The sequence below is a fragment of the Varanus komodoensis genome, unplaced genomic scaffold (genome assembly GCF_004798865.1).
Source record: "Varanus komodoensis strain SLA01 unplaced genomic scaffold, ASM479886v1 scaffold3, whole genome shotgun sequence".
Lineage (NCBI taxonomy): Eukaryota > Metazoa > Chordata > Lepidosauria > Squamata > Varanidae > Varanus > Varanus komodoensis.
Window position 1 is genome coordinate 46,779,203 of NW_025335761.1, and position 26,220 is coordinate 46,805,422.

Sequence of the window (26,220 nt, forward strand, 5' to 3'; positions counted from 1 at the left end):
TGTCTATGGTGCAATCTTTCTTTTGTTCACCATTTTAAAAAAACCATCATCATTTCTGTCTAGGATGGGAAGCAGGGTGGTACATCCATAGTCTGAACACTGCAATTTGAGAAAAACTGTTCTCATATTTGTTTCTGACCTATTTACACCTCACAGATTTGTTTAAAAAATTGAGATAGTAGTTCTAGTGAGCTGGTTAAATGCATTCATAGCTCCTGCCGTGAGATAACCAAATCTAGTTTTACAGTTTTGTTTTAAATTGCTGTTCACTATCTTGATGGCTTATTCACAAAAAAACAGAGGTATATAAATGCTAACAATTAAAATAGTCAAGTGTGTTAATTATTCTTTCCAACAGCTTGGACATTAACACCAGCCAAATCCACTTGAAACAGAAATACATCTTCTTGTGTACCTGACTGGTCTTTGGGAGGGTAAAGAAGGCTGAGAGGTTGCAATTTAAAAGGGAAATACATAATACCAGCTGCAGGACCCATAAAAATAATACCATCAGTGATTACCTTTGACTAGCAATTATTTGTTGGAAGGAAATATTTGATAGATCTTTCATTATAAATGTGGAATCTAATTTTATGCAAAATTAGTTATTTTGACTATTAAGGGTGCTTTCTAGATAAGGAAAGCATCTAGATACATTTGACAACTCACATTTTAATAGCTGTCATATGTAACCAAAAAGGGGAAAAAATTTTTACTTGCTGCATCTGAAGGGCAATACCCCGGTGAGTACTTGATGGACTTTGCCAGCAGCCCCTTTCCCTGTGCAATGCCCATCTGAGGCTCCCCATCCAAGCACCAGGGCAACTGTGGACAAGTATAGGTAGTTTTTAAAGTACATTTAAAATGCTATTTTCCAAATATTTCCAGCTGCTATTTTTTAAAGCTTGGTAATCACAGGGAACCCCTCCAACATACTGCTGGACCACATTGAAGGGGCTGTCAAAACAGGTACAGGCAGCCCCCAAATTACGCCCATCCAAGTTATGAACAACCCATACTTATGGATAAACTGCCATAAAGCCTACTATTTAAAAAAAAATACTACAGGAAATCGACATCGCCATAGAGAGGAAGCAAAAGGGAGTGAGGGCCTCTAAAGCATCATTAGAGTAAGAGGGGTAGTGAAAGGGTAGAGAAAAAAGCCTCCAAAGCAGGCCTTCCTGCTCTGCCAATCTGGAGAGAGAAATCTCTGCTATTTCCTGGCATTTGTGAGTTTGGGCAGGTACTGGGGGTGGTGAATAGTGATATCTGTGGTTTTTCCACTTTCATGGGGATCCTGTGCCCCTAACCTCTGCAAATATGGAGAGCCAACTATACCTGATTCGACTTGCATACAGATGCAACTTAAAGACGAATTTCCATTTTCCCAGGAATGGAACTTGTTCATAAGCTGGGGACTGCCTATACTGCAGAAACCTGCATATCAGCCCATCTTTGTGATCCTCAGGGAGGAAAAACTGTGCTGAGCCTGAATCAGTTTGGGAACACAGTAGGGAGGCAGTGGGAACAGCTCATTTCTCCTGTTAAGGTCTTCTGGGATTTATTTATTTATTTTTGGATTTATATCCTGCCTTTTTCCTACAAAGGGCTCAAGGCAGCTTACATCATTCTCTTCCTCCATCTTATCCCCACAACAACACCCCTGTGAGGTAGGTTGGGCTGAGAGTCTGTGACTGGCCCAAAGTCACCCAGTCCCAGTCCCATGCTTTTAACCATACACCACACTGGCTCTCTACAGGTCACTGGGATGACCTGTAGGAGGAGGAATAGGAGAGGAGGGGGAGGACCACATCCATCAGGCTCACCATGGGTTGCTTGCAATGACAACCCACCCACTGTGGATTATTGTCATGGTGGATTTGTGTGTCTCAAGGGCAACTCCAGCACCTGGCCCAAGTTCACCCAGCCCACTTCATGGCTAAGTCAAGATTCCACCCTAGCTTTCCCCTGTACTTGGAAGTAAAGCATCATTGTAATCAGTGGAACATCTGATAAACATGACCCACATGGCCAACTTTGGACAAGCCATTGGAATGGACTGGCACATACTTAGCAGCTTCCACATGCTGTCCTGGGAGAGCTGGTTGATTGGCTGAGGAGCTTAGCGGGACAGTCCTGACTGACCCAATGTCACCCGGTGAGCTGAGCCGGGATGCGAAAAACCCTGGCCTCCCAGAATCCTCCGCGACAAGCAAGAGGCTAGTTGCATGGCAGCAGACGCTTATGAGCAGGTTTCCTTCGCAGACATGTCATTGGGGAAACTTGCTGCCAGAGTAGATAAAAGGTTCACAACTTCGCAAATCAACTAATCAGGGTGACCCGAGAGCTAAACGAACTGGAGCAGGGGGCTGGGGGTGGAAACCGGCACAGCTACTCGGACTGCTCCCCGGCCCCCGCGACTCCGGGGCGCGTTCTGATATTGGATCGCTCGGGCAGGTCTTTTTGCCCCAACAGGCCGCTGTAGCGGCTTGTTGCCCCGGCGACGGCTCCGCGCTGTCACTACTTGCAGAGGCGAAGGTGGCTTCGGCTCCCTCATTCCTCATACGGCGGCCTTGGGGCTTCTCGAGTCGCAGGGGAAAGAGCCAGTCGCCCAGAGAGGGGAGGGCTCGCCCATTTCGACCGCGGGGAGAGAGCAGCCCCCCGAGCCATGGAGCCGAATTCCTCCGAGGGGGCTTAAGTGGCCCCAAGCACCAAGCCCCCCCTTGTCTCAGCTGGGATCTCGCCCGCTCAAGGGGACCGCTTGTCCCTAAGGTCCTTCCTCCCACTCCCCATCGATATATTCTGGCTCCCTGCTTCCTTGGTTATCTTGCCGCGGAGGGCTGCTCGGGAAGGAGAATTGCAAGAACCGGAAAAACAACGCCACCAAACTGCATTTCCATGTATATATTAGCTGATTTTTATGCCTGAACAGTCCCGGGGGAGTACCCTGCCCCCAACCCAGCATTCATCCAGCTATCTGCTCTCGTTCGGAAACCCTCTCTGAGGAGCTTCATCCCCGATTTAAGTATCTCTCGGGGGTGTGGGGGGAGAGAATCTGCTCCCACGCTCTACGATTAACCTCCTGTCTTCCCAGTCAGGCTTTCTTCCTAATGATTCCCCCCGCCTTCCACTCTACTATAGCATAGGGTGATTTGTTAACTGCACCGCCCCCCGATTTTGGGGAGCAGTCTTTGGGGAGAGAAGTGCCACGTTCTTCCTCATTCCTTCCCACCTAGATCTCCTACCCGTTTCTATTCTTAGCCTTCCGTGGGATCGGCTTTCTTCCCAATCGTTGACTAGGATCTTGAGATCTGCTGCCTGGAGGGGGAAAGGAGGACGCCTTTCCTGGGCCAAAGAGAAGTTGCAGCTCTGTCTTGCCTTTCGATCCACACCCCCCACCCCACCTCCTTCTGCATCAGGAGTGAAGGGGAAGGAGGGCGTGTGTATACATGTGCCTGTGTGTAGGTAGGAGGAGGAGGAGGGGAAATGTTGGTGTCTCCTTCTCCCTGGAAACGCTGGAGAGACTGAGGCGAAAGTGAAGCAGCAGGAGAGAAAGTTTCCTTGTAGGTGCCTGGTCTAAGTAGCGAGTGATGCACCTAAAGCAGCGGCAACGGTGGCAGCGGGCTGTGCTGGTGCCGCATTGTGCTTGCTGAGGCTCCTCCTGGGCGGCGGGGGCTCAGTAACGTCCTACGAGGAGGAGGAGGAGGAGGAGGAAGCAGCAAAGCAGTCTCTATTCGCCCACCTCCACCAGTATATCCTTTCAGCCAAGAGGGTGTTGCGTGCTCGCTCTCGCTCTCCTTTCTGGCCTCAGTGCAATGTGAAGCTTGCACACAATCTTGATCGCGAAGGACTGGAGCTTCAACCTAGTACATGCATCCGATAATCATCTTCTCCTACAAAATGGATTTTAGCCAGAACAATCTGTTTGGTTACATCGAAGATCTGCAAGAACTTACTATTATTGAAAGGCCGGTACGAAGGAGCTTAAAGGTACATCTTGTCTATCTGTCTATTAAAAAAAAATACTTTCCACGCTAACTGCAGTTATTTCTGATGGGTGAATGTTAAGCAAATGATGCTAGTGTCTATTTTGCAGGCTCAGCTTATTTTAAATGGAATAGATGGTTTGCACAGATAAAGCATCGAATTCCTCTCAGCAATAGCATGAAGCTTTCACAAATGGGATGTGAGAAAGAGGAGAAAAAAAAATCTATGGACTAACTGCTTTGACTTGAATAAGGTTTAATGGTTATATAATTTAGGATATTTTTCATTCCTGGTTGCAATTCCTAGTTTATTGCAAGGTTGCAGTATACTAGATAAACAACACTATTACTGGTTAAATAGTGAACTGACTCATTTTTAAAACGTTTCTGGGATTCTGGGAATTAAAAATCAAAGGCCTGAAAGGAATCTACCCTAGAAAAGACTTCTAAGAGACTGTTCCAGTGAAAGTGACTTAAAAATTACAGCCTGTCATTCTGATTCAGGAGTGAGCTGAGGAAGGGGATAGTGGTAGAGCACAAAATTCAGATGCACAGAATTCTTGGTTCAGTCCTTGCCATTGCTAGTTAAAGAAATTCAACACATTCAGCAAATCCCCCTACACAAGATTTGGGAAACCTGGTGCCCATTGGTATAAAATATAGATTGTATTGAAATAAATGGTTCAGTGGGCTACCACATATAAAGTAGCTTCATAGCCAATTAATCAGAAGGACTTGAATTTGTTTTCCATTGGCATTTCTTTAAATGCTTTTACTGTGGTTTAAATTGTGCCTCAGGCTGTAAAGCATAATTAACACCATCATGGCAGACACACTTACTCATTTCAAACTAATCTTGATGATTGATAGTGAATGTCTACTCAGGAGTAAGTCCCTGAATTCACTGGGTCTTACTCCTCTCTAACTATGTATGGCATTGTAGGCTCAAGTATATTTATGACTTTGGGGTAGACAGTTAACAGAGTCAAGCATGGGCTTGAGATATTAATCATGCTAATTTATGTTTCACATTTGACAGACACCAGAAGAAATTGAGAGACTGACAGTTGATGAAGAACTCAATGATATTGAAAGGGCTGTTTATCTACTCAGGTAGTCTTTAAGATACTGTTGTGGAATTTTTTGATAATACCTTTTTTAACTTAAATGTTTCATCATGATTATTGTAGTGTTTGATTTGTGTGTGTGTTGGAATAACACCATCCATGGAGCATTAAAATAAGTGTGTGAAGAATTTCCATCAGATTTGCATGCAGTGTCATGGGCAAGTGATGCACTGGCACGAGTGCAAGCTGTTCAGCTACTTACTGGCTTTCCTCTCTTCTAGTGAACTACCCTGCTGTGGTTTTCTTTTAAGTATCACCAGACTGAATAGTAGCATTAACAGGACCAGTAACTGACTTGTGTCTGTCCATAATACAACTTCTACTATGATTATGCAGTATTTGATCATTGCTTCAGAGAATATAAAAGAATGAACTAAGAAGGCCTAAGGGATTCAAAGTTACAGATAATGTTGACAATCATATGGGGCACTGCAGCACCCCACCTCCCATTTGCTTGAAATGTTTATTTCACAGATGTTGAACTGTCTTGAACTTTAATTGCCCAAAACATGGCTTTCTTTTGACTTTTATGCAGATGACATCTTTGAAGGAGGTGCTGAGCTGGAGGATTTTGATTTAAACTTGCATTTTTATACAATGTTCACTAATTGAAGTGCCAGCTGCAAGCTTTCTTTCAGTTTGATCAGCTATTTTTAGAATTCTCAAGAGCCATGTTTGTCTCTGTCTGGTTTTTAAAATGTAATTTGTACTCTGCTAATACCATATCTGTGTTATTCTTTTAAGTTAGAATTTTTGTCAGTCATTTATGTGTTTAGTAAAGGTTCCTAACTAGTAAAATAGGTACTATCTTTGTTTTGCTTTCTCAGGTACCTCATCACCCAAATATTTGAAAATACTAGTTTGAATTCATCATGTCTTTTTTCCCAATGTTACTATGTAAAAGTACTATCCTATTTCTTTAGGTATTGGGGTACATAAGTTCTGCATGACCTCCATGTGGGTGGGATGCATAATATTGTAATCCTGCAGTGTGTAAATTGCCCTCATAGTTAAGTGTTTCTTGATTGTCATAACTGACAAGAATTCTGTGTGGGCAAGTAAGTGGAAAGGCAAACGGTGCACCTTGTCTCTGCTCACTTCTTTTAGCAGGCCTCTTAGCAAAGTGCTTAGTCTTTTAGTATGCAAATACCTTTTGTGGGCCTGTTTTAACAGCTGCTGTAAATAATGAATATTTGTGGTATTTGTGCTGCTTCAAGCAAATTTTTCTCCAGTGGTTATTTTCATGGGTAATTGTTCCATGCATAATTTCCTAGGGACGTGTAGGTCTTCTCCTGGCCCATATTGTCCAGTTCCTGTGTGTGTTCATTGGGTGACTACAGTTCAAAACAATGTCTGGTAACTAATCAGTGTAGAAGTCCAAACTGTGGTAGTCATCTTTTTCTTAGTGTTTGGGCAGTCTGAGAGTGCAAGACAAGTTTCTGCCACTTTATACCTTGCAGGAATAAAGAGGGTGCCGTTTGTCTATGATGGAAAAGAAGGATAATGCATTTTCACTGGGTATGCCTAGCCAGCAAATACTTTTTAAACATAAGTAATTTGATTTCATGAATGTTGATGGAGTTGAAGAATTACTAAAATTAATCTGTATTCCTCTCAACTGTTTGCTTTTTAGTTTGGTTTTGTATTCTTCTTGACTATTGATTTTTTCTGCTCTACTATACAGTTTGTTCAGAGAATATCTAACTGTATTACTATATATTACTGGAAGATATATTACTATTTCTTTTAGTTCTTCTCGAGATGTATACATTTTATTTTTAATATCTTTTAACCTTTAATGTCAGTTGTGTCAAATGTCAAAGGGAGCCTCGGAAACCATCAGCACAGCAATGCTTACACTGTTTCTATTTGGAAAGTACATAAGTTCCTCAATGCACAAGTACAGGATGCTAATCTAACTTTCCAGTTTGTTATTTTTTCCTGAATGTTTTGTACATTCTGTGGCACATGGAAAAGCTTCTGTAGATTGACTAAACTTCTTAAATAAGAACTTCAGTAATTCTGGAACGAAGCAGAGATAACAAGTTGAGTTGGACAAGGGCAGTTGAATCTAGTCCTGTGTCTTAATTTTAAGAAGCATACACATGTCCGTATGTTCTCATTCCAAATTTTATTAAGTCAGGTTCTTCTCATGGAAATATAAGGCAGTTTGTTAACCGATTACACAAATAAATAATCACGATACCTTTGCATACTTCCTGATCCAGACTTCTGTAAGAAGCACTGTGTAATAGGGAGTCACATACTTGAAGAACATGCAGCGTCAGTGAACAATTCCCTGTGTGATCCTCTTCCTCCCAGTTGCAGGAATGTGTGGCGCACAGGAGAACACCCCATGTAACTGCTGATCACACATCAGTGATAAAGGCAGGGATAGGAGCAACTCAGTCAGCACTGGAAGAGGTAGTTCTTCCTAGTACATGCTGGGTCCATTTGTGCATGTCTCTCATGGGCGCATTGTGTGTGGAGCCAAAGATGGTGGTGTTGCTGGGAGAAGCAGCCAGTATGCCCATAAGGCATAACTATGCCCAATAGGCATAAGTTCATATGTGTGCTACATGTCACTCCAATAGGGATGATGCGTTGTGTTGGAAGCTGGGGACTTGACCAGTACTGGAGGGGTGGGGGTTACCCTTCTCAGCACTAACCAAGCCTGGTTGCACGTTTCTCCCAGTACCAGCTACTTCTCCCAGTGCTGTCCATTTTCTCTGGGCTGAGAAATGCTTGGAAAATGGGCACAAAAATGATGTTCTCCGTAGGTGTGATCAAACCTGCTGACATGATTTGGCTTACTGAAGGCTGGTGGTCCATAACTGTTACATTTCCCTGAACCCTGTTGTAATATTAATAATAAAGTTTACAGGTAAGGGTTCTTCAATTTCCTATATTGCATATTCCTTAAAATCATAGAATAGTAGAGTTGGAAGGGGCCTGTATGGCCATTGAGTCCAACCCTGGGCTCACTGCAGAACTCTTAAGTTAAAGCATCCCTGATAGATGGCTGTACAACTGCCTCTTGAATGCCTTCAGTATGGGAAAGCCCACGACTTTCCTAGGTGATTGTAACAGACAAGTTTTTCCCAATGCCCAGCTGGAATCTAACTAAACCCTATTATTCTGTGCCCTGCACTCTGGCATGGCTCAGAAAAGATCATGGCCTTCTTCTGTGTGACAACATTTCAAGAAGTGCTAAACATGCCCAGTTCCTTCAATCCCTCTTTGTGATCGTCTTTGTTAACCTTCTCTGAACTTCTTTCCAGTTTATCAGCATCTGTCTTAAACTGTGGAGCCCAGAACTGGATACCATACTTAAGAAGGCCCTAGCTTTTGCTGAATAGAGGGGAAATAGTACCTCATGTGATTTGGAAGCTATAGCCCTGTTATTGTAGCCCAAAATAGCTTTTGCTTGTTGTTGTTTTGCAGCCACATCACACTTTCGGCTCATATTCAATGTGTAATTTAGAACAACAATAAAGTTTCTTGCTTATAGTATCATTGAACCAAGTAGTCCCCATCTTGTAACCCTATATTTGGTGCCCCTTTCCTAGTATTGGCATATTTTTTTTTTATTGAGTTGCCTTCTGTTGCTTTTAGCCCTGGGCTCCTGCCTGTCAAGATCTCTTTGAATTTTGTTTCTGTTTTCCAGGGTATTAGCTATTCCACCCAGTTTTGTGTCATCTGCTGATTGGTCAGCATTCCCTCTACCTCCTCATCCAAGTCATTAATAAAAATATTGAAGACCACTGATTCCAGGATTGAGCCCTGTGGTAGCCCATTCATTATCTCTCCCCAGTCCGAGAAAGTGCCTTGGAGAACTACTCTCTGAGTCCTGTTCTGTAACCATCTGTGGATCCACCTGATAGTTGTTCCATCTAGTCCACATTTAGCTAGTTTGCTGATCAGAATACCATGGGGCACTTTGTCAGAAGCTTTGCTGAAGTCAAGATATACTATGTCCACAGCATTCCCACAGTCCATAAAGGATGTTACTTGGTCAAATTATAAGATCAGATTAGAAACATAGAAATGGGGGTGGGGGAGTCAGAAGGGGGCCTCTTGGGCCATCTGTCTGACCCCCAGCTCAGTCTGGCAAGATTTGTTCTTGATAAATCCATGCTGGCTTCTAGTAATTATTGCATTGTCTTCAAGGTGCTTACACATTGCCTTCTTTATTATCTGTTCTGCATTTTTTTTCAAGGATTGAGGAACTAGCAGCTGATCTGTAGTGCTTGGGATCCTCTTTTTTGTTCCTTCTGAAATTAGGGACAACATTAGCCCTTTTTCAATTATCTGGCATTTCACCTGTCCTCCATGATGCTTCAAATGTTAGACAGTGGCTCTGAGGGTTCTTCTGTCACTTCCTTTATTATTCTGGGATACAATTCATCAGGCCTTGCATATTTGAATTAATATCTATTCTTGTCTAACTTGTTATTAATTTATCTGCTTTTCCTATACAATAATTGCATTTTTCAAACGTTATTTCTGCCAGTTTGCTGATAACAAGTTAAACTTCAGTTGTCACATTTCTGCCTGAGTATTGCCAGCATGCTATTTGCTTGATTGACTGATGAAAAAACATTTTTTTGCTCCAGGTTTCTCTCAGTGTCATACATTTGATCTCTGTTACATACCTTCCAGCTATTTTTGCATTATATGTTGGTTTGCATCATGGACAAGAACTGGAGAATTGAAGCCTTGGGAGAAAAAAAATCACAAACAAAAATCATGGGAAAGAATGGCCTTTTTTCTGTGGCCCACTCCCCCTAAATTGAACAGCATTGATGTCTAAAATATTTTATTTTAGAATGATAAATACAATATTTAAGACAAGGTGTTTACATACCATTACCCAGCCTTTGACTTTCTCCAAATGATTTCTAAATCTATATAGTAAGGTTTTTCTCTAGAAAAACTAGAGATGCAAAACTCCTGTAAATTATAAAGCCATAGTAGATATTTTTAAATACTTGCTATAAGAGTACTACTAAGTATTTATTTGATTATTAAACACACAAAACAGCCCCTTTTAACCCTCAACCTATCCACCACAGTCCTCCCCCTTTCCCTTATTGGGTAAGGTACTAGGAGGTTACAGTCTTTCTGTCTGCCTGCTTCATATCTCCCATCTCATCCCACTACATACATCACATGTGCATTATAATTAGTCCATTGTCTATTCGAGGTGTGTGAGTTAATATTCATCAACCTATTACACCTGCATGCTTATAACTACAAGTTCACCAGTTCACCCCTCTCTCACTTCACATCACCCTATGACCTCCTGTCTCATAAAACTACTGGGAGGATGAGATAGGAAGCAGCAAACTTTCTTTCAAGCCAATGACCTTTTCTCCCCTCCACATTCCTTCAGACAGGCTTCAAGGCTTGGTTGTTTGCCTCACGGTTTCTCAATCACTGAGTTACTTCACTTTTGACCAGATTTCCCTAACTCTATCCCACAAAGAGGAACATGTTTAGGAATTTTCCTAAATTTCCTTACAAACAGGGGCAGGCACTATATACCAATCTTCCTCTGCCTCCAGTTTTATCTGCTTCTTTAGGCCTGTAGATTTTAGGCTTGTTTATTGTTGTTGTTTGTTTCAGATATTTAGGCTTCTTCAGATATTTCAAGGACTACTTGCTGAAGTTCTTGCTGCTTGGACTTCGATTTATAAAACACAAAATTATCATGTTTAGTATATTCAATTTAAAATTATAGTTTATTTGGTCAACAATTATGATTTTACTAGCTGAGTTTACTCTTTAGGGTTTTTATTATAATGATAATTTAATGAACAATAACATACAGTTTATCATTATAATACTTAATAATATAATTTGGATTCTTGAAGCAGCCTTCCCCATCTTCATGCCCTCCAGATGTTTTGGATTGTATTGCTCAGAATTTAGAAGCTGATGGGAACTGAAATCAAGGACATATGGAAGGTATCGGATTGGGGAAGGTTGTTCAAAAACAGCACAATAACTTTAGTCTGTAAATAGTAATACTAAAATAAGAATGCCTTACTTTGTAATTTCTGTCCAGATTTCAGTTTTTTCCCCAAACTGCTAGGACCCTCCTCTCCTGTTTGTTTCCTCCATGTCAAAATGTTTGGAAATTTTATATTGCTACCTGGGATACAGGTTTACATGTGGGAAAGTATCATAGTGAGCCATGAGGATACACTTATCCCATAACTTCTATACACAAACTATCCAGAACAAATCCAGTTCTGACCTTATAGTTTTGGCTCCATCCAGTGCTCTGCAATTAAATGTGAATCAACTCAAAGTGAATAGGCTGCTATTGCACAGAATTTGTGTTGAATAGTGAAGTTTCACTGCTAACTAGAAATTTTGTGAAAATTTGATTACCAAACATTACTGGCTATATTCCCTTTTGAGATTCCAAAAATTTTAGTGTGAACCACATAAAAAGGAATGTGTACTGGAGGTGGTATTGCTCTATATGTCAAAAAAGCATAATGTAGAACAAGTTAGAAACCTTAAAAGGGACAGACTTGTCCGCAGTAACACTGTGAGTGACAGTACCAGACTCTCAAAGTAAATCTGAACTTAAAAAATGCTAGCATCTCCCTAACCAAAATGCTTGAGATGCTAAATAAAATTAAGGATGTGTCCACACAAGGAAGTGTTGCAGAAATGGGTGAGTTCAGTCACTTGCATGTCGACTGGATGAATTCATGTTCTGGTGATGGCAAAGTGATTAATTTCTTGATGCACTAAATGCTGTGCCATACAACAGTTGGTTGTGAGGCCGATAATATTGAATCCTGTGTGGTGCTGCCCAGGATCTAAAACGAGATGTAAGTGTTGTTAAACCAGCTAGAAACAGTGACCATGGTGTGGCCAATTTATGTGTGTGTGAAAAATTACCAAGGATGACCCACACAATCACAGTTAACTTCAAAATAAGAAACTTCTCTAAAATGAGATAACAGGTAAAACTTGGGTTGAAAGGAAGAGTCAGAGAGGCTAACTCCCTTAACAAAAATGCTTAAAACCAAAAACAATGCCTAATATGGAAACCACAACAACATATGCTGCAGGTCAGGAATGGTAGTACCAAGAGGTTTCCAAGCATGGATAATGAGTAGTGCTAAAGAATCACGGCTTAAATTGAAGAAAGTAGGGAAAAGCACTAGGCCTCTCACGTATGACCTAAATCATATCCCTGATGAATATACAGTAGAGGTGACAAATAGATTTAAGGAATTAGATCTGATAGACAGAGTGCCTGAAGAACTATGGACGGAGGTTCGCACCATTGTACAAGAGGCAGCAACTAAAACTATCCCAAAGAAAAAGAAATGCAAGAGAGCAAAATGGCTCTCTGAGAAAGCTTTACAAATAGCTGAGGAAAGAAGGGAAGCGAAAGGCAAGGGAGAAAGAGAAATATACACCCAATTGAATGCAGAATTCCAGAGAATAGCTGGAGGAGATAAGAATGCCTTCTTAAATGAACAGTGCCAAGAAATAGAAGAAAACAATAGAATAGGGAGGATCAGAGATCTCTTCAAGAAAATTGGAGATATGAAGGGAACGTTTCATGCAACAATGGGCATGATAAAGGACCAAAATTACAGGGACCTAACAGAGGCAGAAGAGATTAAGAAGAGATGGCAAGATTACACAAAAGAACTATACAAGAAAGGGCTTAACGTCCCTGATAACCACGATGGGGTGGTCACTGACCTCGAGCCAGACATCCTGGAATGTGAAGTCAAATGGGCCTTAGGAAGTCTGAGCAACAACAAAGCTAGTGGAGGAGACAGTATTCCAGCTGAGCTATTCAAAATCTTAAAAGACGATGCAGTAGAAGTGCTACACTCAATATGCCAGCAAATTTGGAAAACTCAGCAGTGGCCACAGGATTGGAAAAGGTCAGTTTACATTCCGATCCCAAAGAAGGACAATGCCAAAGAATGTCCAAACTACCGCACCATTGCACTCATTTCACATGCTAGCAAAGTGATGCTCAAAATCCTACAAGCTAGGCTCCAGCAATATGTGGACCAAGAACTACCAGAAGTACAGGCAGGATTTCGAAGAGGGAGAGGAACTAGAGATCAAATTGCCAACATACGCTGGATCATGCAGAAAGCTAGGGAGTTCCAGAAAAACATCTACTTCTGCTTCATTGACTATGCTAAAACCTTTGATTGTGTGGATCACATCAAACTGTGGCAAGTTCTTAAAGAGGTGGGAGTACTAGACCATCTTCTTTGTCTCTTGAGAAACCTATATGTGGGTCAAGAAGCAACAGTGAGAACTGGGCACGGAACCACTGATCGGTTCAAAATTGAGAAAGGAGTTCAGCAAAGCTGTATAATGTCGCCGTGCCTATTTAATTCATATGCAGAGCACATCACGAGAAAGGCAGGCCTAGATGAATCACCAGTTGGAATTAAGATTGCTGGGAGAAATATCAACAACTTCAGATATGCAGATGATACCACTCTCATGGCAGAAAGTGAAGAGGAACTAAAGAGCCTCTTGAAGCGGGTGAAGGAGGAGAGCGCAAAAGTTGGCTTGAAACTCAATATTAAGAAAACTAAGATCATGGCATCCGGTCCTCTCACTTCCTGGCAAATAGATGGGGAAGAAATGGAGGTAGTGACAGATTTCATTTTCCTTGGCTCCAAGATCACCACAGATGGAGACTGCAGCCAAGAAATTAAAAGACGCTTGCTCCTGGGGAGGAAAGCTATGGCAAATCTAGACAGCATACTAAAAGGCAGAGACATCACCCTGCCAACAAAAGTGCGTATAGTCAAGGCTATGGTTTTCCCAGTTGCAATGTATGGCTGTGAAAATTGGACCATAAGGAAGGCTGAGCGCCAAAGGATTGAGGTCTTTGAATTATGGTGCTGGAGGAGAGTCCCTTGGACAGGAAGGCGATCAAACCGGTCAGTCCTAGAGGAGATCAACCCTAACTGCTCTTTAGAAGGCCAGATACTGAAGATGAAACTCAAATACTTTGGCCACCTAATGAGAAGGAAGGACTCCCTGGAGAAGAGTCTAATGCTGGGAACAATAGATGGCAAAAGAAGAAGGGGACGGCAGAGAATGAGGTGGCTAGACGGAGTCACTGAAGCAGTTGGTGTGAGCTTGGGTGGACTCCGGGGGATGGTGGAGGACAGGAGAGCCTGGAGGAATGTTGTCCATGGGGTCACGATGGGTCGGACAGGACTTCGCGACTAACAACAACAACAAAGAATCACATAGGAAATGCAAGCAGACAATGAGGAGTAAAATGTGTGTTGCAAATGACATCAACATAGCAATAACAAATTATTTAAATGCTTTAGATTTAAATAATGTTTAAACTGGCTAGGGAAGACAGTGAACGGTTGGATGCATATGGAACTCTGTCCCCTTGCAGTTGACATGAACAGAACTATGCTGGCTGCTCCCTGAGGTTGGGAAGATGGATTAGGATGGGAGGAGACTAGATAGGCAGGGATAGGAGCTGACCTGATGCCTCTGCAGCCACCTTCCCTCCTTCTTTGAGACACTGCAGCTAGGTGGGCAGGAGAGTCCATCGAATAGAAAATGCAGGGCAGGAGAATAGAGACGAAGATTGTCTCTGGTACGTTTCCCTACTCTGTATTACATGGTGATCCTCCGAATATAATTGTGCCCTTCATCTATTCCAGGTAAATTGGTTGAAAGCACTTTTAAACCTCAATTATCAAGCATATAAAAGGACAAGTACTACTGGAAAAATCAACATGGCTTCTACAAAACTATGGCATATCTAATTAACCTTTCAGAGTTCTTTGAGAGTGTCAATAAACACATAGAAAGAGAATATTCGGTAGGCATCATTTGCTTGGACTTGGAATAAGAGGAAGACCTCTTATGGACTGGACACTGGATAAAACACAAAGTTGAGTTGCAGTAAATGATAAATTCTCCCAATAGAGGAATATACAAGTATCTGTATTGGGACCAGTGCTTTTCAAATTTATTTCTAAATGATCTGGAATTAGGAGTGAACAGTGAGGTTTGTTTGTTGATAACACCAAATTTTTTAGGTTGGTTAAAACAAAAGAGTTACTAAAAGAATTTTCCAAACTGGAGGAATGATAATTAAACTAGCAAGTGCAGGTCTGTGTAAGCAAGAGATGCACACTGGGGCAAAAAATCCCAACTTCACATGTATACTGATGCTGGTGTGCCTAAGCTCTTAATGCTTTAAAATAGATAGGAACAACATTGGGTTGCTCAATGAGCTGTTTGTCTCTGTATCCTGTCTTTGCTAAAAGTCATCTGACAACATTTTAACAACAGGGGATTTTTTTTGCTAACCATTGTTATTTAGTTTTTCTTACATTTTTAAAAGTATCCTTTCCTTGCTGCTGTCAAAAGTGAATGCAAGTATGCTGGGGGTGTACAATAAAAGAACATCAGGGTTTATTTAGGCCTATAGGAAATACACACAGCATATAAGTAGCTCCCAGAAGGGACTACAGAGATGGATTCTGTACAGGATGCTTTTGTAACCTGTTAGTCATGTCCACAGTTTGGAGGAGGGTGTCGGATCAAGTAAGTAGTTTGCTAGTGGTACATGAGAGTGAAAACAAAATAATTGAATGGGTTAAGATACGGGGGGTGGGGGGGCGGAGCCAAATGGTTTCAGGACTGGCATACATTTGGAAATGTATACAGGTATAAGTGAGCAACAAGACTTGCAACATGCTTTCCTGATCAGATCAGGATCCCATCTTGACAAGTCTAAAGTTCTTGTGGCAGAGTTTTTGCTCATGTTGTCCTGACACTGCCTATCACATGACGTTTTGAGCACTGGCTTAATTAAGGGCTGTCTAAATGTAACAGCAACAGTTACTGGTAGATTGTGGGTTAATTAATCCACAACTTGCAAGAATATGTGTAGCATGCAAACTGTTTTTGACTTTCAGCAAGAACCGGTGGATGCCTGATTGGTAGGCTATTAATGTGATGTTCAGACCTGAATATGTTGGGTTATTCATAGGTTAAACAGTCTACAATTAACCAAAGAACAAACCATGAGCTAACTCACAAGGGTTGCCAAATGCCTTATTTATGTCGGAACACGATCTTAAACTACTAAGAAAAAACTTTCTTTGAGAAAGCTAATTACTAAGAAAGCTAACCAGAAGAAAATTGATGCATCTGAAACATGGTGCTAGAGGAGAGCTTTGTGAATATCCTGGACCAACAGAAAGACAAACAAGTGGGGCCTAGATCAAATTAAGCCAGAGCTTTCCCTAGCGGGGGAAAGGACAAAACTGATGCTGTTGTACTTCAGACACTTCATGAGAAGGCAAGATTCATTGGTGAAGATAATCATTGTTAGGGAAAGTTGAAGGCAGAAGACGAAAGGGAAGACCAAATATGTGATGGACTGAATCCATAAACGAATTCACAGCTTTGAACTTAAAAGAGCTGAATGAAACTGCCATGAAAAAGGACATTTTGGAGGGCTTTCCTTCATAGGATCTCAATAAGTTGGAGATTACTTGATGGCACATAACACACAGCACTCAACTAATTACAAGTCCAACTTACACACATGGATAGGTAAAACATACTTTTGAACAATTCAAGTAAAAATACAAAAGGCTTTGATGAACTAAGTGGGAAATATTTTAATTATTACATCTCAAAAATGGTATACTCAGTGACATTCGATTCAATAATATATTTTCTTAATGTTTGTAGTTGTCTTCTTGTAATTTATGTTGAAGCTGTGCAAAAAATTCTATCAATAACAGTAGCATGTTAAGATAATTTAAAAATGATCATTTTATGTATAAGAGAACATCTTTGTATAATCACTAAAAAGCAGTATATTTTAAAAATGTATAACGAACCGTTTCCAAGATTGCAGTCTGAACATTTTCATGCAGCATTATTCTTAAATGTAGGAAAATCTTTGCATTTTGTCCTGAAAGAAACTATTCTACCTGTGAGCTCTGTCTGTACCTTTATGATTGCAGATAATTTACACATGATCATAATTTTCTTATGGCATATGCCAACTGTCATTTAAAAGTAGCTTGATTTTTCTGTTTCTTGTTTATTTTTGCAAAGAGCTTTCTTGTTTCTGCAAAACCATAATCTCAAAATACAATCTCTCTTTTTTTAGCCAGCCAAACTTACTTCAGTATGTTTGCCTGGAGAGCCCTTTTCCTAATATAGCGGAATATAAGTTTAACAAAAAATGAACAAACAAATTATAACTAAATGTGTTGATACAATATGTGGTGGATTGTTATACAGTCTATAGGGATAGAGATAACTGGCCAGTAAGTGAGTTCTTACTTGGGGCAGGATTTGAACAGAATGGTTCACTACTTAGAGAGAGATTTTAACCTCCAGAGCCACAGGCTGGACGGAGTTAGTATGGAGCCAAAATGCCTCTGCAGCAGTTAGAGAACAGATCTGCTCAGTGGACCCTAGCTCCTTAGTTGCCTATTTATTGCCAGTGTTGTTTCCAGCATAGGCAGGCTCCAACACAGGGTGTTTGCGAGCAGGTTGGAGGTATTTATGGATCTGCTGGATATTCAGCCCCTCTGTTCCCCCAAGTGGCACCAGGATCAGGGCTATTGCTTAATCATGCCTGGAGCTGCCATAGGTGGTTCACACCCCACTGGAACAACTGGAGAGAATTTAAACAATTAACCATTAATGAAATTATTGGCTGGAAACTGTTCTCTCTGTCTTGGGTAGTGTGAACAGGCAGGGCTTTGGAAGTCACAGACTGACCACCACCTCATACTCTCCCCACACCACGTACACACAGTTGTGCTGTTAGTCACTGCAGTATGCAAGTACTGCTCTACTGCCTTCATAGCCTGTCTTTGAACAGTGATTGGACACAGAACTAGTACAGTCCTTATGAATGAATGTACATTTCTGTAGTATCCCATAAAGCCCCAAAGTACACATGATAAAACATAATATATGAATGTTAAGGTAATCAAGATGTGAGCTTCTGGTAAGATAACATTCTGAAAAGCATTTTTCAGTTTGTAAGTTTGTATAAGAGAAAGTACACAGGCAATAAGCTTTTCTTCTTGAATATGACTTTCATTTCTTTAGCCTTGTTACCAGGTGTCTGTTCTATATGTATTTAGGAGAGTCAATTTAGCTGCTCAGACAACATAATTGGAATACATGCCCTAATAAGAACTGCCCTATGGGGCTTAGAGTCTGACTTTAGAGAGCCTTAAGATAATTGTCTGACTTGGGAGAGCCTTAAGATAATTGTGTTGATGCTCAAGACCTCTTTCTCATTCTTGCATTTCTCCTTACCCTAAAATCAACCAAAGAGGATCTTGCTCTTTTAGGATTAGCAGAACCTTTGTTAAGAAATAAATCTCTTGGGATATTATATATTCTTATTACAAGTATTGGAGGAGAAACTGCTTACTGCTCATTGTTCCTTTATTCTTGTGAGGAGTCATTAGCAGTGTCACTCAAGATAACAAAGGGGAATCTGAAATTGTTATTTATCTATTCATATATTGCATTACTCAAGATCACACCATGAATATCATTCATCAAATAATCCAAATGGTATAAGCAGGAAAGAGAAATTTGTAAGTCTTTGTAGTAGCTATGGGTCATTTTCCTAATGCACTTTGACTTTTTAATTTGAAAAGGAAAAGTGCTGAAAGGCAGAGAGGTGAGACATGAATGAGTCTTATAAAGCATGTGTATGATGAGGAGAGTGACTAAGGCAAAATTGTTAATTTTCCTTCCAAAAAGAAGAATCAAAAAGAAGAAATGAATAGGCAGCAGATTAAGGCAAGTGAAAAGAAATAATGTTCACACATTGCATATTAATGAATTCCATGGCCAGTAGCATATAAATATGTATACATATATGACACAGAGGTCTGTGCCATTATTTAAAGTTTTATCAGAGCTAATTGTGTATCTTCTATTTTCAAAGACTGCAGGAAATAATAGGGATAGTTGTCATCAGGCCTGAATTTCCTTTGGGTCATATGGTTGATAGAACATATGCGTAGAGATGAACTGGTAGAGTGAAATCCAACAGTTTTGGTCTACCAGTGGATTTCCCCTCCTCCTGCAATCTGCTACAGAGGTTTGTGGGAATGCAAAGGGGAGGAGAGAGAGAATGAACACCACCCTTAATTTGATTCATTGTACAATTTCTCATGCTGTTATAAATTCTCCTACGACTGATTTTAATTTTTCATTCTTTTAAGTTCCTAGCTGCTTCCTTAGCTTCCCAGGGCTAGCATATCATCTCCTTCATTGAATTCCTCATATATGTGGGAGCTGGAATGGATTTCAGCTTCATGTTAAGGATCATAAGAAAACACAACTCATAATAGGCTTGTGGTGGGCACCATGGCAAGTGAAGGATAGCTGCAGTGAATAACTGTGTGTAACAACTTCATCAGGATTTCCTGAAAGCAATTACAGGCATATCACTGAAAGTAATGGGGTGGGGGGAAAATAGATTAACATGGGGAAAGACTCAGGAAAAGGATAACGAGTGAGGAAGTGGACATTCTCTGAAGTCAGTCTAATTGGGCCAAGATAACATAATGGGCTAGTTTTCAGGACATGGTCTAATTAACCCCATGGAGGGTTGTTAATAATCATTACTAAGGTATAGTATTACTGCCAGACAATGGAGTACTCTGGAGTGAGGATTCTTATATGGGATGAATCTATTCCATGTCCACAACCCCCAAGCTCCTGGGGTCTTGTTTTTTCCCCTCTCCACCCCTTCCCTCACCATTGCACTTACTCTGCAAATGTCACAGACTATTGATTTTTCAACTCTGAATGTGGTACAGAATTGGTGGTAGTTCAGGTTAAATGCCAGTTTGCAGAGTGTCGATGCAAGCAGTTTTTTACTTGGCGCAACTGTGTGCATTATCATTTTTCCATCCTATTATCAGGCTGATTTTGTCAGTGAAAGTGTCATATTTTCCATGATATGTGGATTGTGAAAATGTGCATCAACCTGATCATCAAGTCTAAACACTGAGGCCTATAGAGCTTCAGTACATCTAAGGGTCTGGCAGTGTGTTAAGCACAGGTTGTATTCCTGTGCCCAGCAATAATAGTAGTCTCTCTTTCTTGATTGACAGTGGAAGACATTCTCCAGTGCATTTCTTTCAAGGCCTCACAAAGCCGATTTCTTTGAAGGCAGACTCCTGCCCCTTCCTCTTGTCCAACTTAATTCAAATGTATTCCAGGGCTTCAGTAGCCATTGTGTGGATGCTCAAATACTGCTTAAACAACTGATCTAGAGTTGAGATACTCAAGGATACACTGTGGACTGCCATACATGGAGGCTATGGTTACCGCATGGGCACTTGTACTTGCTTCTCAGACTTGGAGAATGTGGCTGTACTTACATTTTGGGGTGGAGGAGGAGCAAGCATGTGCAAACAAGCTGAGGGCAGGGAAAGGCATGGAGGAACAGGAAAGTGGGGAAGGATGCTAAAGAAATGAAGTAAGGATAGATAGGTAGCCTGTACCAGCAACCTACAGCATTGCATTTTGGTGGTGTACAGTGCAATGTGCTTTCACCTGTTAATGGGGCCTGTGCTTAGCTCAGTAGGCTCTCTCTTCTTATAATGTCTGTGCCTTGAAGTCTATGCTGATAGGGCCTGAATACAATGCTACATAGTCTAAATACTCTGTACACTATAACAAGCAACTCTGGCCGTGGCCTACAGGCTCTATGTTTTGATATAGTGCCTACGAAGTAGTTGCCCCATCTCTCAAACCGGTGTAACAGGGAAAGTGGATGACGGTGTGGTGAGAGGGAAGACTGAGGGACGGGACAGAAAGTGTATCGCCATGTTTAGATGAGTATAGCCTCCCTGTCCATCTCCACCATGACTGTGTAACACCCCAGGATGCATTTTTCTCATACATCAGGTTTTTTTTCCCTATGGAGGCAATAATTGGCTTTAAATGTGAACTTAGTAGACCCATGGATCTTGTAGCTCCTGTGGGACTGAAAATGTAACTGATCTTCCCCGTTTGATCCCCCCACCATTAGCTGTGCTGTGCTGGAAACTTTGTTGCATAGTGCTGGATATAAGGAAAGATATATTAGCCCGCTTGCTTGCTTGCTTGCTTGCGCGCGCGCGCTCGCTCTCTCTCTCTCCCTCTCTCTCTCCCTCTCCCTCTCCCTCCCTCCCTCTCTCTCTCTCTCTCTCTCTCTGTGTGTGTGTGTGTGGACAGACCATTCTCATGTAAAAGCAGCAAATTATGCTAAATTAAGAGGTAATTGTAAGATAACTTTGGCCCTTTTTTAACCCATGAACAACACAGTGTCTTTTTCATGTGTCATATAGCAACCTATGATCAGGTTGATCAAAGGTTGATTATTATGCACAGCAGCTTGTATGCAACACTCAGTCCAGCAAATCATAGGTTAATTAATTCTTACATGCAAGCCTGGTCATTTTTTTGTTTGCTGTAATTATCACTTTTCCCACTGAAGAGTAATTAATCATTGCTTCAGAGCAATTAAACTTGAACCAAAGAAGGGAGCGGAAAGAGTGAAGAAATATGTATGCAGTGTATATAAACTGAAAGTATTAGTTATGTTGTCATGCAGGCATGAAACTGAAATAGTTGGTTTTAAGAAGAAGGGCAGAGGAGATGCTGCTAGTATTCATATATGAGCTTTTGGATCAGGAAGCTTTGCATTGATGTCAAGCACTGGATGAGTCACTGGCTTACTGTTGCTTGTCCTGAGAGTCTGCTCATAATCATAAGCAGCAAAATCCTTTCAATGGTTTTTATTAAGTCTCTGTGTCAAGATCAGGAGCTGTGTTGAGATGTTTCTTCTCTGTTCAATATTTAATGTGTGTGTTTTGTGTGTGTGTGTGACACATCAGTCATACATATACAAATGGAACATGCAACACACTTGCAATGAACAGTGTGAACTGCTCTAGGTCTCAGCCAGCTATGTCATTTCCAGGACACTCAGTTCCATATCATTTCCTCCCAGGTTTTCCAGGCCTCCTTTTCTGACCTGTAGCATCCTGTGGCCACTGAGAACACTCTGTTCTCATTGGGCTGCTTTGGGGTCCTCTGCCCTTCAGAACCTTTGGCTAAAGATTTGTTTTGCTTCTGCAAGCCTGCTCTTGAGCCTGCTGATACTTTCCTCCTGTGTGTGGATAGTACTATTTTGAGGACTGATACTTGAATAAATAATTTACCATTTTATATATACAGCATGAGATCACATGAGACAACAAGCAATGGTGAGTTTTTGCACAAGTTAGTCTGTTGTGTTTTCCAAATCCTGTTGCACGTTTCAGTGTGGTATCCTTTGTCTTTGGAAACCATGAACAGAAACAATGATCAATTCAACGGGTTCTTGGTATCATGATGGCTTGTTGCGTTGGCTGAACCTGGAAAACACAACTCATCAGTGCCAGTCTTGCCAAATGGCTACCTGGAGAGCACCACTGACTGCTGCCGCTTGCCAACTGTCAGAGGCATGCCAGTTCTACCCAGCCAAAGATCTTCAGGGAAGTAGCAGATGAACAACTGGTTGGCACTCAATTGATTCCTCCACCGAATCTCCAGCATGAATGGAGGGATGAGAATCTACTGGGTGGCAGCAGCTGGTGAGGGCTGCATACTTCAGCGGTTTTCCACTCTCCTGCTGCTCTCATGCATTAGCAGGAGGGGCCTAGTTGGGATGAGTGAGGGAATCAGCTGAGCGGTGCTGCTGCCAACCAGGTGCCGCCGTCCATCTAATTCTTAGCTCTCCCACTTGCTCATGTGCAGAAGGGGCTTCCTTCTCGCACATGTAGAGGGGGAATCAGTGGAGTGGTGCTGCTCCCTTCCATGGTGCTGCCCAACCAATTCCTGCCCCTCCCACTTGCTTGCAAATGGGAGAGTTTCTCTCTGGTGCTTGTGAAGGAGGCAGAGAGGGAACCAGCAGAATGCTCCTGCTCCTTTTCACAGTGCTGCCTGTCTTATTCTCCCCCTCCCCGCAACACCCTTTTTGCCTGAGCATGGATCAGGCACCAGTGGAGCAAGAGGCAAGGGGACCTGATCAGCTCCCTTACTCTCCACTGCACTTCAGGGCTTGAGCCGTGTTTGCACAATTGAGACTGCTTGACAGCCACAGTGAGCTGAATTGGCTCATGATCATGGCTGTCGAGGCGACTCATTTCTTCCCCTGGTGCCTCCTGGGGTATGTCCTGGAGGACAGAGAGAAGGTGGGAGGGAGGAGAGTTACCATGATGTCCCTGATCATCTATGAGAGGCATCCACACGAGAAAAGTGAAGTGTGGAAACCACACTAGGTTGCTTGATGTGATGTGTGAACCCAGCCACATAGTGTGTTGACTCAGGAGAAAAAGATCAAGTAGGAGAAAAGACTTGGATAAATAGAATTTTCTTTATACACTGAAAATACAGTATTAGCATAGATTTATTTTTAATCTTTATTTTTTATTCCAGGATTGAAATGTAATAGCTCTTCTAGGTGTACATGAAATATCCTTTTAATGGTAACTCCCTTGAGATGCATTTAATCTTTTTGTTCTCCTTATAATGAAAACAGAAGTTTATTTTTAATGTATAATGTAAGCATATGGCTGTTACGTCACTGCAGAGCAGCACAGCCTCATTCTTCAGAAATGCTGGGATGCTGGATGTTAGAAAGGAACAGGAGGAGCAGCAGTACTCCGCTGCTGCTTTGTGCTCCTATACACCATTTGTCTGCTCCAGCAAGGCAGCTTACAGTTTTAGTTCTCTTATCTTTTCAACTATCAGTTTCAGCTCATGGGTGTTCCTTTATGCTCATCCTTAACTGTTGTACTATAGATTTTCTTGTACTGATGGTTTTATTCCCCAACTGTGGATGCTTGTTATTTTTGGAATTTTGACAGCTGAAGCCTAACCCAGTTTATGTTGTCAAGATGCAGATACATATAAAGAAAGATAACATTTCTTGAATCAAGTGCAACAACCCAATTTTTGTAAATGGAGGGTTACTGTAAAGTGCAATAAAGCTTGATAGTAAAGTATCAGTGTAAGGCCATCAGCTAGGTTGATAGCAAAGTCTCAGGATTTTGGTATAGTGCAGGGAAGTAAAGTAGGGCCATGATCCGGAGAAATCACTCTGTCAGTATATTGATTCTGTTAGCGGGCCTCATGCTAAAGCATACATTTAGTTGCATTTAGTTACTTTTTCTGTGTTAAACTCATTATATCAGAATGAATAGCAGATGATCACAATAGTCTGATGATTTTTCAGGGTCAAAGTGATCAATGGATTGTTTAATTCTTTCCAGAGAATTTAATAAAATTTAGCGAAAGGTAAAACCTGGCTTATTGTTTCACTATTCTTTGAACCACATGGATGTTCAGATAAGGTATCCTCATAAATTCCTCACCTTAGAGAGCCAAAGTTATTTTTTGAGAAGTGGAAGAGTGAAAGTGCTCCTACAGTTCAAAATCTTAAAGCTTTGGAAGTAATTGGCATGAAAATTAATAGAAACAAAATAAATACAAAATAACAAGATGGAACAGGTTAGTTGTCTTTGTTGCTGAGAGGGAATTTTGAATTTGCTACTCTTGGTAATACAAGATAGAACCTTATCAGGAGTGTATGAAGAAAGTAGTGATTTAGAAAAATCTTAAATATATATTTTATAATCAAACATCTTCAGTCTCAACAAACTCATGATAAATAACCAGATGAACTAACAAACAAAAAGAAATTAAATGAATCCAAAGCTGGAAACCAGCCTCCAAAAATAGTCTTTCAAAAGAGGCTAGATTTTTTTCAACCATTAGGTTAAAGCGCATAATCCAGACTTGAACACAATACTGAAACTGAGCAGGTGGTAAGTGTAAAAACTTGCAATACTGAAAGATATAAAAACCCCTTTAGGGCAGCAGCACAATGTCCTGCATGCTTGATGCACATAAGTTTCTGAACATACGAGAACCTTAAGAGCATTCAGTGCAGGACATAAGTCGTGGTGGTGGTGGTGGTGATTGTTGCCACGCTGCACTTCACACCCTGCATTTAATTTATGTGGCTGGTTTTGGTTGTCTAGGTGAAGTGCTGTGGAAGGGCAGGGAAAGAGGCTGGGTGCTATTTGGATATGGTGTAAGCCATTGGCTTCAACATCACCCTGGCATGTGCCAGGAAGCTGGGACTCCAATTAATTGTATGGCCCCACCAAACAATATCAGGAAGCAATAGGACTGCATCTTTAAAATATTAAAAAGTGGAATAGGATCCATACTACTATGTGTGTTTTCATTAACGGTTTTTATGGAACACCCAACATAAAAAAAGAATGAAACAGAATTCTGAAATACTTATATGTGGAAACTTGTTCAAGTGAATGTCCACCTAACAATCAATTAGATTTTTGACTAAGCCTTGGCCCTATCATATTGAATCAAAATAGCTCACTTCTTACAATAATTATAACATTTTAATAACCCACTTGCATGTAAGAGAATAAAATTTGATTATCAACATAAAGTACTAGAGGCACCTTGTTTCTGCAAGTTTTGCTATATGAAAAGCAGGTGAACTAGGATAGGGAGGCAAGATCACTGATATAAAGATAGGTTTTCTTGTTTTCCTTTTCATTTTCCATCCACTTTTCTATTTGCAATGTGTCTTTAGATTGGAAGCCTGAGCATGGGGATTGTCTTGTTTTTATTTATATGTAATCTAGTTTCTGAGCCTTTCTGTCTGAAGAGCAGGCTGTAAATGCTACACATAAATAATGAATAAAGATTAAACAAAAGTGGAGCTAACAGAAGCCTTGTCAAATTCCTCTAGATAACATAAAAGAATTTGATAGATTTCCCCGAATTTACACAGATATTTCCAAAAATAATTGTTTTGTTAGATAAAACAGCCTTTTATCAATTGATGAAACTTGCAGCTACTTTCTGGGTATTGGATCAAAAGCCAGCTTAATGTCTACAGAGATTTCACATAGTCTTTTGTTTGTAGAAATTGAACTTTTCCCCACCAGATGTGCTAAAATGAAACATTTATTTTATCACAC

At 41.0% G+C, this 26,220-nt stretch overlaps 1 protein-coding gene across 2 annotated transcripts in view; it reads left to right on the forward strand.

Annotated features, from left to right (window-relative positions):
- The first annotated feature begins 3,515 nt into the window (after nucleotides 1-3,515).
- PPP4R4 (protein phosphatase 4 regulatory subunit 4) overlaps nucleotides 3,516-26,220 on the forward strand; it is a 107,546-nt gene continuing 84,841 nt past the window's right edge. For both annotated transcript variants that reach the window (XM_044436764.1, XM_044436763.1), the window contains exons 1-2: nucleotides 3,516-3,990; nucleotides 5,026-5,099. In XM_044436764.1, the coding sequence (XP_044292699.1) occupies nucleotides 3,871-3,990; nucleotides 5,026-5,099 (194 nt within the window). In that variant the 5' untranslated portion in view covers nucleotides 3,516-3,870. The remainder of the gene's footprint in view (nucleotides 3,991-5,025; nucleotides 5,100-26,220) is intronic.